The sequence below is a fragment of the Ruditapes philippinarum genome, unplaced genomic scaffold, assembly GCF_026571515.1.
Source record: "Ruditapes philippinarum isolate M1 unplaced genomic scaffold, ASM2657151v2 ctg558_1_1_1_1, whole genome shotgun sequence".
Classification (NCBI taxonomy): Eukaryota; Metazoa; Mollusca; class Bivalvia; order Venerida; family Veneridae; genus Ruditapes; species Ruditapes philippinarum.
In genome coordinates, this window is record NW_026857738.1 from 102949 (window position 1) to 123289 (window position 20341).

The window sequence follows — 20341 nt, forward strand, 5'->3', positions numbered from 1 at the left end:
AAGAGGTATACTTTCCTGTGGCCAAAACCTATTTGGGGAGCATCACCCAGTTCAACCAGCTCTTGTTTGTATATTGATATTGAAATCCCTGAACTTTTGAATGGACTGGTCTGTATTTAAAGGAGGGTAAGCTCATTAAATCAGTTCAGTTAACTAGCACTTAACTCAGCATTTCTAAACAGAATATTGGAAACCCATTCAGTCTTGTGAAACACAAATTTCAAATGTTGGTTTATAATAGAAATCAAAAGGTCTTGTTGTTAGCTACTGGGTTATTTTAAATACAAAAAGAGATAACAAAATATGTATAAAATGCATTTTTATTTAAAAGCAAAATTTTCAACTCAAAAAGTTAAATAAATAAACAACATTGCTTCATATTTCTAAATGCATAGAAAATATAACAGTAAAATTACATGTAAGGTTCAACAAATCTTAACTGTAAAATTTTGTACGCAAGTACCATTATGTTAATGGAACTCCACTGAGGTCCAATAGCCTAAAAACATAAAATATGACATTCTTTCAAAAATCAATAGTACACTTAAAATGGAAAACTATGCAATAGATGATAATAATGTAAATGTACTTGGTACTTAATCAATAATCAATTTCTTATGCCTTTTTTGGGCTAATGGAGTGAAAAGCATTGCAAAGATTTTCATTTTGGGGTCAATTTGTGCAATAAAATAAAATTATCTTTGGGAAGCAAAGTGAGCAAATGATCTGAAATTTTACACCCAGAGTAACATGCAGTTATATAAAAAAAATCTTAAAAATATATATTGTTGGTCCCTTCATGTCAAAAAAAACCTCAGTGGAATCCCTTTTTAAAAGCAATATTCAAAAATTATATTCAGAGTGAATTGTTAATTATAAAATGTTAAAGCAATAAAAATTTGTACCACTTTCATTGTGTACTTTGAGATGTCTTTTGTTTTAAATAAACAACAAATAAACAACCTGAAGTTAAAATGCTATATATAATTATTACATACTTAAATGCATCTTGCATAATTGAAATACATGTAAATTTTAATTTAACTTCATTAAATTGAATAAATTAATTAAGTTTACACATGCATTGTCCTCAATAAAATCTGCATGAAATGTGAATGCTTTCTTCTATCAATACAGTATGTTGAAATTCTTAACTGAAACTTTTATTGAATGATTATGAAATAATGTAAGCAGTTGGAATAATGTAGAAAATAGTTGTGACTGTTAGATTTATTTTTTTAGATTTTGACCAAGTTTAATTAATCTAGCAAGCATTGGTACTTATAAATTTATGACAATATGAATCTTTGAACAACTGGTGTATTTATGTTTCAGGACAAAAAAAAAAATGAGCCGTGTCACGACAAAACCAACACAATGGGTTTGCGACCAGCATGGATCCAGACCAGCCTGCGCATCCGTGCAGTCTGATCAGGATCCATGCTGTTCGCTTGCCAACCCTATTACAAGTAGAGAAACTGATAGCGAACAGCATGGATCCTGATCAGACTGCGCGGATGCGCAGGCTGGTCTAGATCCATGCTGGTCGCAAACCCATTATGTTGGTTTTGTCATGACACGGCTCAAATCATTAATTTTGAATATCATACATTCCTAAGTTTCAACAATTCCTTTATGCACACATGGTCCATTATTTGCTTGGATCAATGCTGGCCATAGAAAATTTCTGATCATCACAGATTGAATGTCTGAACTTTCACCACGAACGTGAATCTCGTTATTAAAGACACGTGAATCATAAACAATCACAAAAGGTGGTCGCTGGACACTGAGTCCCCATGCTGCCTGTATACAGTTGTTCATATACTGTTTCAATCCATCACAAGTTTTCAAGCAAGGATAGTCATATAATGTGGCAAATATCTGGGAGCTTACTTCCTGCAATATACAGTATAATAATAACCAATCTGGAACACAATTGTTTAAATTCTGTAACAGATAAACAAAAATGAACTTTATTTACATAAAATAGAGCTAAACTTACAATTTTGAATATGAATGTTCCTTAAAAACTTATAGTGTAACATACATAATGCTAATAATGCTTGACAAATTAGCCCCCACCCCATTACTGTTGGTTCAAATACAATCTGGGACTTGTAAAATTTTTAATATATATAAAGGTAGATATCCTACTGGCTTGCCAAGGATTTGCAATTCTACATGAATTAATGTGCATTTCCTTTTTGGCAAATGATCTTTGTTAAACATATGTATATACAAGGGATGATCTGAAATAATGTAAGTCTTTGCTGTCACTGTTACATACTCTTTCATATACAAAATAACATCAAAATGTTTTAATCAGCAAAAGGAAGTTTACATTTTGTCATTTATACACTGACACTTTAGTCATGTCCGTGGTAAATCTTACCTGAACACATTGTGAAATTTCAAATCTCTGGGAAGCTTTACACAAATATTTCTCAATATGTAGCTCCATTTCCATGGCAACTGGATCACTAGATGTTACCATAGGGGCATTGGGTACAGGAAGTTTAAGAGTATGTCTCAATTTCCCTCTTAATTCTTGTATCATCTGCTGCACTGAACGAAATGCAAGCTGAAATATGGCAGGAATTACTAAATGAATTTATGCACACGGAAATATGGCAATTCAAGTACTTCAAGGAAGGAATCTCTTCACGAAATTATGCAAACTGAAATATGGCAGGAATTTCTTCAAGAAATATGGCAGGAATTACTTTATGAAATTATGCAAACTAAAATATGGTAGGAATAACTTCATGAAATCATGCACACTAAAATAGGGCAGGAATCTTCATGCAATTATGCACACTGAAATATGGTAGGAATCTTCATGAAATTATGCACACTGAAATATGGCAGGAATCTTCATGCAATTATGCACACTGAAATATGGCAGGAATCTTCATGCAATTACGCACACTGAAATATGGCAGGAATCTTCATGAAATTATGCACACTGAAATAATTTTATGGCAGGAATTACTTCATGAAATCATGCACACTGAAATATGGCAGGAATCTTCATGCAATCATGCACACTGAAATATGGCAGGAATTACTTCATGAAATTATGCACACTGAAAAAGGGCAGGAATCTTCATGCAATTATGCACACTGAAATATGGCAGGAATCTTCATGCAATCATGCACACTGAAATATGGCAGGAATTACTTCATGAAATTATGCACACTGAAATATGGCAGGAATCTTCATGAAATCATGCACACTGAAATATGGCAGGAATTACTTCATGCAATTATGCACACTGAAATATGGCAAGAATTACTTCATGAAATTATGCACACTGAAAAAGGGCAGGAATCTTCATGCAATTATGCACACTGAAATATGGCATGAATTACTTTATGAAATTATGCAAACTGAAATATGGTAGGAATTACTTCATGAAATCATGCACGGCAGGAATCTTCATGAAATTATGCACACTGAAATATGGCAGGAATTACTTCATGAAATTATGCACACTGAAATATGACAGGAATCTTCATGCAATTATGCACACTGAAATATGGTAGGAATTACTTCATGCAATTATGCACACTGAAATATGGCAGGAATCTTCATGAAATCATGCACACTGAAATATCGCAGGAATCTTCATGAAATCATGCACACTGAAATAGGGCAGGAATCTTCATGAAATTATGCACACTGAAATATGGCAGGAATTACTTCATGAAATTATGCACACTGAAATATGGCAGGAATCTTCATGAAATCATGCACACTGAAATATGGCAGGAATCTTCATGAAATCATGCACACTGAAATATGGCAGGAATTACTTCATGAAATTATGCACACTGAAATATGGCAGGAATCTTCATGAAATCATGCACACTGAAATATGGCAGGAATCTTCATGAAATCATGCACACTGAAATATGGCAGGAATCTTCATGCAATTATGCACACTGAAATATGGCAGGAATCTTCATGCAATTATGCACACTGAAATAGGGCAGGAATCTTCATGCAATTATGCACACTGAAATATGGCAGGAATCTTCATGAAATCATGCACACTGAAAAATGGCAGGAATCTTCATGAAATCATGCACACTGAAATATGGCAGGAATCTTCATGCAATTATGCACACTGAAATAGGGCAGGAATCTTCATGCAATTATGCACACTGAAAAAGGGCAGGAATCTTCATGCAATTATGCACACTGAAATAGGGCAGGAATCTTCATGCAATTATGCAAACTGAAATATGGCAGGAATTACTTCATGCAATTATGCACACTGAAATATGGCAGGAATCTTCATGCAATTATGCACACTGAAATATGGCAGGTATTACTTCATGAAATTATGCACACTGAAATATGGCAGGAATTAAAATTATGCACACTGAAATATGGCAGGAATTACTTCATGAAATTATGCAAACTGAAATAGGGCAGGAATTACTTCATGAAATTATGCAAACTGAAATATGGCAGGAATTACTTCATGCAATTATGCAAACTGAAATAGGGCAGGAATTACTTCATGCAATTATGCAAACTGAAATATGGCAGGAATCTTCATGCAATTATGCACACTGAAATATGGCAGGAATCTTCATGAAATCATGCACACTGAAATATGGCAGGAATCTTCATGCAATTATGCACACTGAAATATGGCAGGAATTACTTCATGAAATTATGCACACTGAAATAGGGCAGGAATCTTCATGAAATATGAAACACTTAACATTGCATTTGAGTTGTGTACTGATTAATATCAAGCAAAACTAACATTAGTTTGTAACTATTATTAAGTTGTACACTTGTAAAAATGTTTGTTTTTTTAAGTAAATTCAAAATGAAATTTGTTAAAATGTTTTGTTTATCAGCATTTACAATGGTCCATTGATGTGGAAATTCATCATTTTAAACTGGACAAGAGATTCCACTGAGGTTTTTTGACATGATTTTTTTTATTTCCTAGATTTTTTAACCATCTGATTTTGGGACCAATAATGTTTGTTAATAAAGAATCAAATCACTCTATCCATTTTTATTCTATTTCTATTTTTTTTATTATCAGTTCACTAGTTGATCTATTTAATCATTTTAAATTTTATGATTTTTAGCTTTTGGACCTCGGTTGAGCTTCTGTAAACAATTGGAAATATTTAATATCTGATTTAAACACATGGTGATGTTTACTTACAACAACAACGGAGAAAAGTATTTTTCCTTTCAATGAGTGTACTTCTTTCAATTCTGGAAGATTGTTGAGAGCTTCTAAAGCTTCTGCTCTATCTAGATGATAGAGGTTCCGGAACGTTACGATGAGCTCTTGTACCCTGTTTGTGGCATCTTCATCGCTAGACGGAATCTGTATCTGTAACTGGAGCTCGGATATTCTAAAATGTTAGAATTTGTGATAAATCAATGTAAAATTATTGTACCATTTTTATTTTTTATTTTCTGTGCCAAGAATGTGATGTTGACAGTGAGTTATCAACAGTGGATCAAGATTGGTATCATTATCAAATCACTGTCCAATAATATATTTCAAAAGCAGCCAACTCTCTAAACTTTAAGGCTGCTATACCCATACAACAAGTAAAGACATTATCTATGCAGTCTGATCATGGTCTGCACTGATTCATATTCAGTCAGTACTGATTTTAAAAAATTTCCATAAAAATGCTGAATGATTTTGTCCAGATTGAAAGATTGACAGGTCTATTTCAGATATTTACTGTGGTAAGATATAAAATGAGTGTGGGACATAAAGGGAATGTTACATAGTCTGTATCATCAACATGTTTGGGTCTTGTCACCCACTTGTTTGTGTGTGACAACGCTCAAAGGTCTGGGTGATACTGATTAGATATTATATTAGATTTTTATTTTTATAAAGCCAGAATATTAACCAATGTATTGATACTAATTACTACCAACTTGACAATCACATGAAGATTACAATGACAAAAGAAATTTGTATCTTTTCTGTCAATGACCAGAAACATTTAAAAACTGAAAAAGGGTCTTTTGATGAAAAATATTAAAAAGTACAAATCATTTGGGGTTTTTTTTTCACCATGAAATTGTTTATTTCAATAATAAAATTTGTCACTTACTTAGTTAAACATTGTTTTTCTCGATCTTGTAAATGTCTGATCATTTCCTGACTTTTGTCTAGTTGTTGACGAAGATTATTAAGTTCATGCTCCATTGCCTTCTGTTCATCACCAAGGTTAATCATTTTACCTTGAACCAGTAAAAAGAAGCATTTAAAAAATCAGAAGTAAACAAAATAACTGGATTACTGCCAAAATAAGGAAATAGACAAAATACTGACCTATTCTTTGTTTCCTTTGAAAAAAACAAAACAAAACAATGTGAAACTCACAGTTGACCTGACTTTCTATTAACAATATTTTAGTTACATGTATACAGTATGTATAGTAAGTGTTTTGTTAAAATGGTAAAGTGCATAAAACTACATATATCTGTAGCCAATAGTTTACAAAATTATTAATAAATGGAAACAACATAATTTTACTATTTATAAATTTTATAAAAAAATATGTCATAACATAATTATAGCTTTATACCCTTTAAATTGTTAATAATTCTTACCAATACGTGATGGAAGACTTCCATGGATATTGCTACCTGATTGTCGAAATGTTTGCCCTATGTGTATTATAGATGGCCGAGTACCTGATTAAGAAAAATAGGAAGGATTCTCTTTTATCAAGTTTGAATTTGCTTCAAGTTTGTATCCATTTACAGCACGACATACACAAAGTTAAGTTTTGATAATATAACGAGTTTTACTAAGGAAACTACCTTTGTTACTTTATACATTTTATGAACTTACCAGAATAAACTGAATTTGTTTCCAAAATTAGTTATAATATTGTCTTAATCACTGTTTATAATGTTTTCATCGTTTTTTTTACTCCTTTTTTATAACTGAAAATAATCTTCTACTAAATTTTACACTGTTGTTAAAAATTGATCATTTGTGTAAAATTTGAAATATGATTTGGAAAGAGAAATAGGATATTATGTAAGCAATTCCAGCTATAGATACAAGCAAGCATGGTATCTTGGAGATACATTAAAAATCTCTTTGCGATAATAATCTTAAAGGCCCATTATGCCCAAGAAATGCTTTTGTTTTCATTTTTGAGAAGCATGGTGGTGGTTTTGTTGGTTTTCTCTCTGGATCATAGCAGTAAGCCACATAGAATTTATCAGAGCTCAGTTCAGCCACCTGAACGTTCCCGGGCAGGCTGCCAAGCAGTTTACCATACTAAGATATCTTCATTTTTGCAAAGAACTGATAACTTCTGTACATGCCAGAGTAAATGTACAGTGCGAATGACCATAGAAAAGATTTCATGGTCAGTCACAACGAAAGTGGCCTACAACCTGAGAATCAAACCCAGGTTGCCTGTTTCACAGTTCAACACTCTACCTTAATTGAGCTAACTGGATGGCCTCTCAGAAGCTTTTAATTTTGATGTCCTGTTAAAGTTTCACAAAAGTTATTTGTTGGCCAATGATCTGAACCATCTTTAACTATTTGTTCCCTTCCGGCAATTGAGTACAGTTATATTGATTTAGTATATATTTTATATGGAAGTCAAAATACTTCTTTGTTTACATTTTGCTAATTTTATTACAAAGAAATTCATATTCAGCGCTACTTTTTTCAACTGACAAAGTTATCTAACATGTAAAAAATTATTAAATTCATGTTTGCCATTTTTATAAAAGGAAAATTTATGTCAATTCTTAGGCATATTGTGCCTTTGATTAATTAATGGTTTGACAAATGAAGAAAATATGTAATCATTTAAGAAATCCACACAAAATATTCCATCACCCAAAACTTTGCATTCTAACATCAGGGTAGTAAATATAGATTTATAATACCATTAAAATATATATGAGGCGCGTCACGACAAAACCAACATAATGGGTTTGCCACCAGCATGGATCCAGACCAGCCTGCGCATCCGTGCAGTCTGATCAGGATCCATGCTGTTCACTATCAGTTTCTCTACTTGTAATAGAGTTGGAAAGCGAACAGCATGGATCCTGATCAGACTGTGCGGATGCGCAGGCTGGTCTGGATCCATGCTGGTCGCAAACCCATTATGTTGGTTTTGTCATGATGCGGCTCATATATTATACATGTGTACTATCTATGTAATTATAAAATTAAATGTCTTATGAAAAGTTTTTAGGCAACATATAGGTAATTATTATACTTTATATAATTTAAATGCTAATAAAACAATCACCTTGGTCTGAAAAATCAAAATTTGGGAAAAAACATATTCAACACAAGATATGGATTTGGGATAAAAAAGTAAATAAATGTACATGTATACATATCAGGGTCAAAGATTATTATTTGGCAGGGATTTTATGGTGACAATCAGGTATTGAATATGAATTCAAATATTTTTCGTCATAAACTGGGGGGTAAGGATAAGTATTATATTAGGTAATATTTCTATGATCACACATGGGTAATAAGAATTCAAATATCAAATCTTCACATACAGGGTAAGGATTATGAATGGGCAGGTATTTTCAGTAAATTTCTGGGCTGACATAAAAACTATAAGCTACAAACTGAAATATTTGTAAATTTGAAACTTTCTTTATAAATAAACTTTCCCCATTTGGGGTTTATAAACTTAACATAAAGAAGTCAATTCAAATCCTCAAAATCAACTAGGTTTTTGTTAGCATAAATATGTAGCTATCACTAAGCTAACACAGAACAAATTTAAAACTCATCTAAGATAATAATTAATATGTTTAGTACACATTTTAACATACATGTATCTTTTTTAAACTTTTTCCTAAATTTTTTAGTTCTACAAAGGAAGCATGTTTTTAAATTCCACTGTATGGAAGAATTAAGTTAAAAAGATCTATGCCACCCCAACTTGCACATCCAAATAATCACCAATTTCTTGCCCAATTTCAGTATTGGCCTTTAGTGTGATGTCTAGTACCAGGATCAACCTGCCCATACCTGCTGCCCGATCATGATCTGCTCTGTTTGCTTTTTAGTCATTTATATTTTGAATTTTTTTCTAAAAAAATGATGAATGTTTTTGTCCACATTTAAAGATGGACAAGTCCATTTAAGAAATTAAACATTGTAAGGGTTAAAATAACTGGAACTACTGTGGACTGTTCCCAGTTCAGAAGCAAGACAAGTCTATTGTACAACTTCAATGGGCTTAATAGGATTGTTAACTACAAGTTAACATGCTGTATATTAATTTTGCAACATACTGATAATAAGCTTTCATGTAATCTACATAAAACCATGAGTACTACATAAAAACCAAACTATATGATGATAATACCAAAAATATGTTAGTAAAAATGTACTATAGCATTCATAATAAAAATATCAAGCTCTATATCCGTGCCCCTGCAACCTTATAACATTGCTTTGATGGCATTGCAGTAACAGACCTTCTGAGAATGATCTCCCTTTAAACTGTCGATGTCTGCGACTAGTGCTGCCTCCTAGTGATAAAATATAGCATTATATAATATCTTTTTATATAATTGAGCTGCGCCATGACATAACCAACAAAATGGGTTTGCTACCAGCATGGATCCAGACCATGGATGGACCTGTGCATCCATCCAGTGTGATCAGGATCCACGTAGTTTGCTTACAAACCCTATAACAAGTAGAGAAACTGATAGCGAACAGCATGGATCCTGATCAGACAGTGCGGATGCGCAGGCTGGTCTGGATCCATGCTGGTCGCAAATCCATTATGTTGGTTTTGTCGTGGCGTGGCTCATATATATTTACATTGTCAGTTATTCTAGCAATGATTTCCGTTAAACAATATCATGAACCACAAGCTTATAAGAATGTTGGAAAACACCAGTTTGAAAAATAAATAATGTACAGTTGAACAGTCCTGTCTAAAGACCAATGTTAGATGTGACACTGTGGTCCGGTGTTATTTTTCTGGTATGGACTTGGAGTAATTTCAATATAATAACTAACAAGAAACATGGCAATGCCATGAAACCAGGTTTTCAATTATCACTATTGTAGATAAATATGTTGTATTTGAAATACAAATACAAGCAACAAACAATGTAACTATGTGCAATGTAAAACATGAATAATGTAGGAGGAATTGCCACTGAAGAAGAAGTGTTAACTATATATTCTGTATAAAGAAAAAAACAAAGGGCCATAATTAGGTATCACAAAACCCCGACAATATGTGCCAGGGCACTTGATGACAAAGCTTCTGTGAAAGTTTGAACAAAATTCCGTTGAGAAATGTAGGACGAGTTCAGCACAGAAGAATTTGTTCACTATATATTGATAATTCTGTATTAGGAGAAAATCAAAGGGCCATAATTAGGTCAAATATTATCCAATCACAAAACCCCAACAATATGCGCCAGGGCACTTGATAACAAAGCTTCTGTGAAAGTTTGGTCAAAATCCGTTGAGAAATGTAGGAGAAGTTGCGCACGATAGAAATTGTTCACTATATATTCTGTAAAAGGAAAAAAAACAAAGGGCCATAATTAGGTCAAATATTATCCAATCACAAAACCCTGACAATATGCGCCAGGGCACTTGATGACAAAGCTTCTGTGAAAGTTTGAACAAAATCTGTTGAGAATTGTAGAGGGAGTTCAGCACAGAAGAAATTGTTCACTATATATTCTGTATAAGGAAAAAAAACAAAGGGCAATAATTAGGTCAAATATTATCCAATCGCAAAACCCCGACAATATGCGCCAGTGCACTTGGTGACAAAGGTTCTGTGAAAGTTTGGTCAAAATCCGTGAAGAAATGTAGGAGGAGATGCGCACAGAAGAAATTGTTCACTATAAATTCTGTATAAGGAAAAAAAACAAAAGGCCGTAATTAGGTCAAATATTATCCAATTCAAAAACCCTGACAATATGCCCCAGGGCACTTGATGACAAAGCTTCTGTGAAAGTTTGGTCAAAATCCGTTGAGAAATGTAGGAGGAGTTGCGCACAGAAGAAATTGTTCACTATATATTCTATATAAGGAAAAAAAACAAAGGGCCATAATTAGGTCAAATATTATCCAATCGCAAAACCCCGACAATATGCGCCAGGGCACTTGATGACAAAGCTTCTGTGAAAGTTTGGTCAAAATCCGTTGAGAAATTTAGAAGGAGTTGCGCACAGAAGAAATTGTTTACGCCCGCCCGCCCGTCCGCCCGCCCGCCCATCCGCCCGCCCGCCGACATACCTCAATCTAATAACCAGTTTTTTCCTTCGGAAAACCTGGTAAAACCTGGTTAATAATAATTAAGTCACAAAATGAAGCCCTGTCTTCAGATCTGGAAAAAATCTTCTTCAAGGAAAGGTTTCTGTTTAAAAATTACTGTATTTTACGTGGTACAATCATATTTGTTTAAATGAAGAAGAATGGTGGCCTTTTACAAAAGGTGTCCCACAAGTGGTTTTAAGTTGAAGTTGGTCTTTATATTATATTTGGTCTCCTATTCTTTAGAGTACAAAGTATGTTCCTCTAACAGACTTTAGATTTTCAGTTTTAAAACAATGCACCTAAATTACTCCTACACACTATCACCATCTTGGAATGCCTAATATTTAATTGAAAGTGAGAAAACCTCAACTTTAAAAGTTCAACCATGCTCAAAGTTTGAAAATGACAAAGCAACTTATTTTCTAATTTTCTTTACATTATAACAATACTGTACAATAAAATTCTCATTTTTAATTGAAAATGCAATTTTTTAAGTGTATAATCCAATTAATGCGTAAATTGTCATATTGACTGGTTAAAGTGTTGAATAAATATTTTCCTTATCCAATTATTTAAGCTAAATTAATAAAAGATACCACAATAATTGCAGGGGGGTATACTTATTTATTTCTTTTAGAGGAAATTCTCTGCTGGTGGTATTCAACTCCAGTTTACTATGATTTTAATTTCTGACCACTTAGAATAAACACTTTAAATTTGTCCAGGTGTCATGAAATTAGGTAAAATATTCTTATTCCAGTTAGATTAGAAATAAGCTGAGAATGAAAAATCAAATTTTATTCATGTACCACAGTAGATGAGCTTAGGTAAGCTTAGGTAACTGTAATATATGGAATAAAAAGAAGTCTCTTGACTGAACAAACCTACATTATGTTAGGAATATTTAAATTGCTGGTAGAATTATAACATTGACACTATTCATTTAAATGCCACAAAATATCATAAAATGTGGCATGCTATACACATGTTCTTAGAATTGTGCGTAGAAAGATGTTCTTTCTCTTTTGTATACCATATAAGTGTTTTTTTCTGCAGGCTCCAAATTCTGCGGTTTTTCCAAATATTGGCATGTTTTATTTCTCCGGTCTTTTAGTGCGGCACATTCTTTGGACTAAATGTGATTTAAATTTTGTGACTTTTCTTATCAAAGGATTTTGGCTAACCTGTGGTAAAAAAATATAACAACACCAAGGGTCAAAACCACCTTACCCTCTGAAGCTAAGAGATGCATAAGACTCCAGTTATTTGAACACTTTAAGTCGCCTCGCCTCTTACGATCATGCTTAAAGACTTCACATGCCAGGACTTGAATTTTTTTTTTCTAGATTAAACTTCCATTTGATGTATGTCCAGACCAATAACAAATTATTTGCTCACTCTGTTTTTTTTTCAGAATAATTTATTTCTGAGTCTATTTTTTATTTTATTATTTGCATATCTTTCTGTTTTTAGTGCCAGAGTTGATATTTGTAAAAAAAAATTCAAGTTTAATATTTTCAGGTTTTTGACCTAAATGGAGTTCCTTTAAAGTGGCGTGCTTCTGTATGTACAAACAAATATTTGAAATGTAAGAATATTCACATAAATCTAGGTAAAACTTTGAATGTCTTATGCAGGATTTGGAAACATTAAATTTTTTATTTTTATCACCAAAAACAAAAACTTTATAAATACTGGGAAAAGGGTTTAAAAAAACAGAAATGTCTACAATTTTTTTGAAAAGAAACAATAAACTGACATTTTAAAAAAGGGCAAATAAATCTGACGCTGTTTTAAAAAAAAAAAAAGGGCAAATTTTCTGACATTGGGAATTTGGGCAAAAAATCTGGGCAAATTTTAAAAGGTAAAATTTAAAAGGGCATTGTAGCTAGAAGGGCAAAAAAATCTGACTTTTTAAAAGGTAAAAAAAATCTACTTTTTAAAAAGGTCCAATAAAAAATAAACATTGTGAAAAGGGCAAATTTAACTGACATTGTTTAAAGGTAAAAAAAATTGACACTGGGAGTTTGGTTTAAAAAAGTCTAAAAATTTGGGGGGAAGGTCAAAAAATTTTAAATTTTTAAAGGAAATAATTAAAACTTTTTAAAAAGGTAAAATAACCTCATTGCAAAAGGTCAAATAATCTGACATTGTAAAAGATCAAATAATCTGACATTGTAAAAGGTCAAATAATCTGACATTTTAAAAGGTCGAATAATCTGACATTGCAGATAATGAAACATTGTAAAAGGTCATAAAAACTGACTTTGTAAGGGTTAACCATTAAATAATTGTTGAATAATCCTGCTTTGCAAAAGGTCAAATATTCTGACATTGTAAAAGGTCAGATAATCTGACATTGTAAAAGGTCAAATAATCTGACATTGTAGAAGGTCATAAATCCTGACTTTGTAAAGGTCAAATAATCTGACATTGTAAAAGGTCAAATAATCTGATATTGTAAAAGGTCAAATAATCTGATATTGCAAAAGGTCAAATAATCTGACATTGTAGAAGGTCAAATAATCTGACATTGAAAAAGGTCAAATAATCTGATATTGTATAAGGGCTAGCTTCTCTTGCCTGATAAACCCTTTTAAAAAATTTGTTAAAATTTATCCACTTTTCCCATTTTAAAAATTCCCTTTTGTTGTGTTTCAAGGGGGAAAAAAGGGGCTGAAAAAATTTTCCCGATTTAATTTTTAAATTGGGAACCCTTTAAAAAAGCAGTTTTAGTAAGAGCTTTTGGTGCTTAACCCCAAAATTTTTTTTAGAAACCGTTTTAAAATGGATTGGATATTTCCCTTTTTTGAGATAAAAATTTTTTTAAAAAATTTGTTGAATTTAAATTTTTTAATTCTTGGTTCTAAAAAATTAAAATTTTTCACCCCCTTAAAAATATTGTTGTGCTTTTTTTTTTACAAAGTTTTTTTATGGTTAGTTTCAAAAATTTAAAATAAAATACTTTTTAAATAATTAATTGGTTTGGCCCTTTTTGATAAATTTTATTAATGTATTTTTAAAATTTTTAAAAGGGTTTTTTGGATTTTCCTTTACATTTTTGTGAATTAATTGTGTTTAAAAAATTTAAATTTTTTAAAAGTAGCTTTTGAAAAAGGAAAAACCCCAAAGGGATTATTCCCTTTTTTTAATTTAAAAAATTTTTGATAAATTTTAAATGCTCTTTTTAATATTTATAAATTTTTTAAAATTGTTAAAATTTTTTAAAAGAAAGGCTGGATCTTAAATTTACAAAACTTTCCCCTTTTAAAAAGTTTAAAAAAATGAAAAGTTTTTTTTACTAAATAAGGTAATAATCCCAAAATTATCAAAAACTTTTTATTGTGAAATTAAAAATGTATAAGGGAAATTTCAATTTTTGTGAAATTTTTAAAACCCGTTAATTAAATTTTTAAATTTTACCAAAAGTTTTTTATTTTTTTTTGTTTTTTGTTGGGGAAGGTCTTTAATTTTTTTATGTACCCCCAAAATTAAAAAAAGAAACTAAACCCATTATTTGGGGTATTTAATTTCCCACCGCAATTTTTTAAAAAAAAGTGTTTTGGGAAAAAAAACTTAACACAAACTATTTACTTGACAAAGAAAAATTTAATTTAAAAAGTAATTCCCAATGGGGGCCCCAAAAAGCTTGCTTTTCCCAAAATTTGAAATTTCAAAATTTTTATTCCAAATTGTTAAAAACCGGGGAAACCCTTTTTCTATTTTTTAAGGAAAAGGGGACCTTGAAATTTACCCCAGGGGGGTTCCCCCAAAATGAATCAAACCCCAGGGTTATAAAGTTTTTTAACCAAACCCAAATTTTTATAAAATATTCATTTAAATCCAGTTTTTTGTCAATACCATTTTCATTTTTTAAAAAACTGGGGACCTTGACCCCGGGGGTAAAAACAATACCCAAACCCCGGTTTCATATAATTTTCTTAAACACCCAATTTGATTTCTATTATTCCTTTAATTTAAGGGTTTTTGTCCGGGAAAACCAATTTTTTTATTTTTAAATAAAAGGGGACCCTTGGGTTTGACCCCAGAGGGTCAAATGAAATCCCCAACCCCGGTTTCCAAAAAATTAACTTTCTTAAAACACCAAAGTTTTATAAAATATCTATTCCTAAACCCTAGTTTTTGTCTGGGAAACCCCTTTTTCCCATTTTTAGTATTGGGGATTTTACCCTTTACCCCCGGGGGGGCCAAAAAAAACAAAACCTGTTTCCCCATATAAGCCCTTTCATATTTTAAGTTTATTAAATATCTCATTCCAATTTAAGTTTTTGTCCGGAAACCCTTTTTTTTATTTTTAGTAACCATTAACCCTTTTATTGACCCCGGGGGCCCCAAAAACAATACCCAACCCGGTCTTTATATAACTTGTAAAAATAAAATTTTATAACAATATTTAAATTCCCAAATTAGTTATTGTCCGGAAACCCTTTTTTTATTTTTAGTAAAGGGGACCCTTGGGTTGACCCAAAGGGGGGAAAAGAAAACCAACCCGGGGTTTTTTCCCAAAATAAGGGTTGGGAAAATACCAAGTTTTTATTAAATCCTCATTTTCCCAAATCTATTATTGTTTCCCGGAAATTATGTTTGGGCCGGGCCCCAGTTTTGACCCCACCGAAAAACGATCCCAAAAATACGCCCCCCCAAACCCTTGTTTGTGGGGATAAAAATGCAAATCACGGGAAATTTATATTATATTTTACAACACAAAATTTTTTTCTATTTACACCCTTTTAAAATGTTTTTTTAAACATAAAGTTTGAAGGGGATTTCCCCCCCTTTACACGATAAACATATTTGACATAATTACTTTGCAGTTCAGGGACCGGAATATCCGTCCCGAGGGAACCGCCCATGGGCGGTTCCCTCGGGACGGATATTCCGATCCGAACCGCAAACATATGTCAGATATTTTTTCTTGCATATTCTGCCGTATTAGTTCATATTTAAAATGGTTTACCTCAATATGATATATCGCGGGCTTAGCGCAAAACGGTTGTAACTCAATTTAAGCAAATTTTTCAGGAGCATGAAAAAACTTTTTAAAACTTTTGTTAATGAATAAAAATGTTTTATTTTAGGAAAATATATACATTTTAGTTATGGAATTAGAAACAAAGTAAGAAAAAAGAAGCAAATTATTTTTGAAAAAAGTTATTTGAATAAGTTCAAGATACAACCGTTTTGCAAATAAAATTTTGATAATTTGTTACATATTTTTTTGTGCAAAAGGGTAGTATCTCAAGTTACAACTGTTTTCCGCCACAAATTTTGAGCAAATTTAATTATTTTCTTTGTGCAAAACGGAAGTATCTCAAACTCGCATCTTTTTTTATAGGATGTAATAATTGGAAAAAATAAAACATTACTTCTAAATCACATAAAATACATGTAGCCATTATAAAATAAGATTATAATATGTGCAAGTCATGTTTTAGAATGAATAAAAAATAATGAAAGTAAGAATAATCAGTAAAAGTTTGAAGAGAAATGAATGTTCTCAATAGAGAATAATATAGCCTATACCACTTTATTTAAAAATATATTAAGGGATAAGCTAAAATTATTTTTATGGTAATTATAAATTTATATGCTATTCTATAGGATGGTATAAATGCTTTTTTAGGCACATGTACATGTTTTTCAAAATAAAAAGTAAGGTTAGCCACCCTTTCAGCTGTGGGCATTTTCCCTTTATCCCAATTGAAAATTTTAAAAAGGATTTCAATTTTTGCGAAAAAATTAAATCCCTTTTTTATTTCAAAAAAGTTTTAAAAAGGAATTTAAACTGGCTTTGATTTCAATGGGTTTCAGATAGAAAAGTGTAAAACCCCTTTGCAGGTTAAGGAAAATTTCCGTAAATTTTAAAAATTTTTTTGGAAATTTTTGACGGGGACACCAAAAAATAAATGTGAAATTTTAAAGGGCCTCAAAAATGTGTCTTTAATTAAAAAATACAGTCTCATGAAAACCCCGAGAAACCCCCGGGAAATCTGGGGGATTGGGGGTTAGGGAAATCCCGGGGGAATTCCCTTACCTTCTGCACAACATTTTGGAAATTTTTCTGGGGAAACTGGCTTCCCACCCCAGGAAAATTTAAAAAATTTATATTAAGGGGGGCTTGGGTGATTGGGAAGTAAAGCTCTGGGGGTTTTTCATCCCCTTTGCTCGTCGGGAAAAAAGGGTTTCCCCAGGGGAAGCACCGGTTTCCCGGACGAAAAGGGGAAGAATTTTGGGGGTTTAAAATAATCATAGAGCAAAGGAGACCCCGGGGAATTCTGGGAAAGTACCGGGGAAAAAGTCGGAGAAACCCCCGGGCGTGGATGGAGCTACGGTTGATTTTCCCGGTAGAGTCCCCCAAAAACCCCAGTTAAATTTTTAAAAAAATCACAAAATTTGCGATTTTTTGCACCCGGGAAGGGTTTTAAAAAACCCTTTTAAAAATTTCCCCTTAATCCCTATGGGATAAGGGTTTTTTTTGAAAAACTCATGAATTTGACTTTTTTTTAGAAAATTAAAAATTTTATAAAAAAAAATTTGTATCAATGTTATTCTTTTCGTGCGTTTAATTTTTCAATCTACAAGGGGTCTGCCTGGATCGACGGGGAAGCACCTGTATTAACCGTAGCTTCAACCTGGGCTCTGCCTGAATGGTCAGGACCGCATCCTGGGTTGGTTAGTTGGGAATACCATAGTGCTGTGCCGGGGTCAGTGTGACTGCAACAATAATTTCACCCTGGATTGTCCCTGATCATCCTGGTTTCTTACCGGTTTGGGTCCATGGGCTTTGCCGGGAGTAAGTTCTCATTAAATTTGCAGAAGTTGTACATTCTATATCCCAAAAAAAAATTTTCTTTTACTTCTGGGCATATTTTGGTTGGTAAATTGTCCAACAATATTGTTCTTGATCTTCATTAACTTTCATCAAGGTCATTGAAAAAAAAACACTTGTATCAAACGAACATATTGATAATTATTTGTTATCTTCACATGTAACAGTTAGGTGATGTATATTTGTATAGATTCCGGGCTACTGATCTGAAGGTCTCTGGTTTGATTCCTAACCAACGCTGCGTTATGAAGTCACTCTTTTTGTTTTTTGGGGGGGGTTTTTTATTATAGCAAGAATTGAATTAATTTGAAATTGTTTTTAATGTATCTACTTTTAGGAGAACTTTTAAGTAGTGTTGTGTTTCCTTTTGTTTTATCAAAGATGACTTGTTTTCTTAAGTACTCTGACATACGGACGTTGGACAATCGTAAGTTTTTCTCTAGAACCCATATTTTTCAATGTTTCTTGGTGACATTATGCAAACGTATATGGTTTAGCGCATACACGCTACAGATGTAGTTAATATAAAAGTACACAGATAGTATACACACAAAAAAAAAATGATTTGCACACAAGTTAATTTACAGAAGGAGAGAAGGGCAATTTTAGAATTAAAAGAAATAAAGTGGCTGAACCAGGATTTGAACCTACGACTTTAAAATGCCCATAAAAATTTTAAAAAACAAAAGTATTTAAAATTTTTCGCCCAAGAGGGAATTTTTTAATTAAAAACCAAATTTAAAAAAATGGTTATATATTTTTTAGGGTTTTAAAAATTGTTTTCAGGTTTTTAAAGGCCCCATATAAAAAGCTAAATTTGTGGCGGGTTAAATTGCAAAAAACCCTTTTTTAACCAAAATTAACCCGAAAATTTTTTAAGAATTTTTTAATAAGAAGCTTTTAATTTTTAAAAAAAAAAGTAAGAGTTTTTATAATTAAAACACCAATTAAATATATAAACGTCCGATATCCAATTAAAAGGGCTTACAAAAAATTTCAGTATTTTTAAACTTTATTAAGATTTTAAAGTAGAAATTTAAAAAATTTCCCGAATTTCCTGCGGGACCCAAAAGAAGGCATTGGTCTTTTTTCACCCGTTGGAAAAAAAAATTTCCCCCGTCTGTCCCGTTAGTGAACCCAAATTTTTTATAAAAAAAAATGCTGAAGTTTGTAAAGGTTGCCCTGCTTTTATTTTGGAAAAATCCCAATTTAATTCAATTTTCAATATAAAGGGAATTTAAATTGAGCTGTTTAAAGTTTTAAAAAAACCCTGAATGGTCCAGGGTGATGGGCCATTTTTTTCTTTTTTAAAAAATTTTTCATTTTTTGTTCCAAAATGTCAAGGGTTTCAGATTTCATAGTTTGTTATTTAAAAAATTAATTAAAAAAATTTTTAATTATTTTTATAAAATTTCATTGGGCCTTTTTTAAATTTTACCCAGAATTTTTTATATAATTTAAAACACTTCCTTTTTATAATTTCTTTTTTGTGGGAAAAATTAAGCTTTTAAAAAAATTTCAAATTTTAAATTTTTAAAATTTTGTTTTTGCTTTATTTTTCCCTGTTTTAAGGGGAGTGTCTTCTATTTTTCTTTTTTTATGTATTTGCTTCAAAGGTTTTTTGGGGTTTTTAACCAAAGGTCTTTGGGTTTTTTGCCTTTTTTTTCCATTCCCCTTCAGTTTTTTCCCTTTGTTTTTTTAAAAATTTGGGCTTTAGTCTTAAAAGTTTGGGGTTAAACCCCCCCCTTTCCCCCCCTTAAATTTTGGGCCCATTTTATTCCCCTTTCCCCTTTTTATCTTTTAAAAAAACTTTAGATAATATGGTAGTTTTTTAGCCTTTTCACATAAAAAATAATAAAATTTTTGGGGAAAAGTAAGAGTTGTAAAGAAAAAATGGTGAAAAATGTAAATTAAAAATTTGTCAAAAAGTAGGGAAAAAATTTAAACAAAAAGACTGGAGTAGATTCCCCAAAAAAATATCGTTACTGTAAGACTTTTCAAAAAAATTTTAAAAATGAAAAAGAAATTTTTCAGGTAATTTTCCATGAGTAACTTTCTTGATAAGAACACTAAAATTTAGAAGCTTTTGAGAGAAATTAAAAAAAAAGCATTTCTGAAGCATTATGGGTCCTGAGCTAGGTGGCCCTTGACATACCTTCAATGAACAGACCTTTAA

The 20341-nt window shown here is 31.8% G+C and overlaps 1 protein-coding gene across 7 annotated transcripts in view; it reads right to left on the reverse strand.

Moving 5' to 3' along the window:
- Positions 1-1519: 1519 nt before the first annotated feature.
- The window catches only part of LOC132750761 (uncharacterized), a 54432-nt gene continuing 35610 nt past the window's right edge, over positions 1520-20341 (reverse strand). For 6 of the 7 annotated variants that reach the window (XM_060740797.1, XM_060740801.1, XM_060740798.1 and 3 more), the window contains 6 exons: positions 9500-9553; positions 6623-6706; positions 6121-6250; positions 5202-5397; positions 2396-2584; positions 1521-1899 (listed from right to left, as the gene is read on the reverse strand). In XM_060740797.1, the coding sequence (XP_060596780.1) occupies positions 1615-1899; positions 2396-2584; positions 5202-5397; positions 6121-6250; positions 6623-6706; positions 9500-9553 (938 nt within the window). In that variant the 3' untranslated portion in view covers positions 1521-1614. Of the gene's footprint in view, positions 1900-2395; positions 2585-5201; positions 5398-6120; positions 6251-6622; positions 6707-9499; positions 9554-20341 lie in introns of all 7 variants that reach the window. The other variant, XM_060740803.1, reaches the window with a different exon arrangement.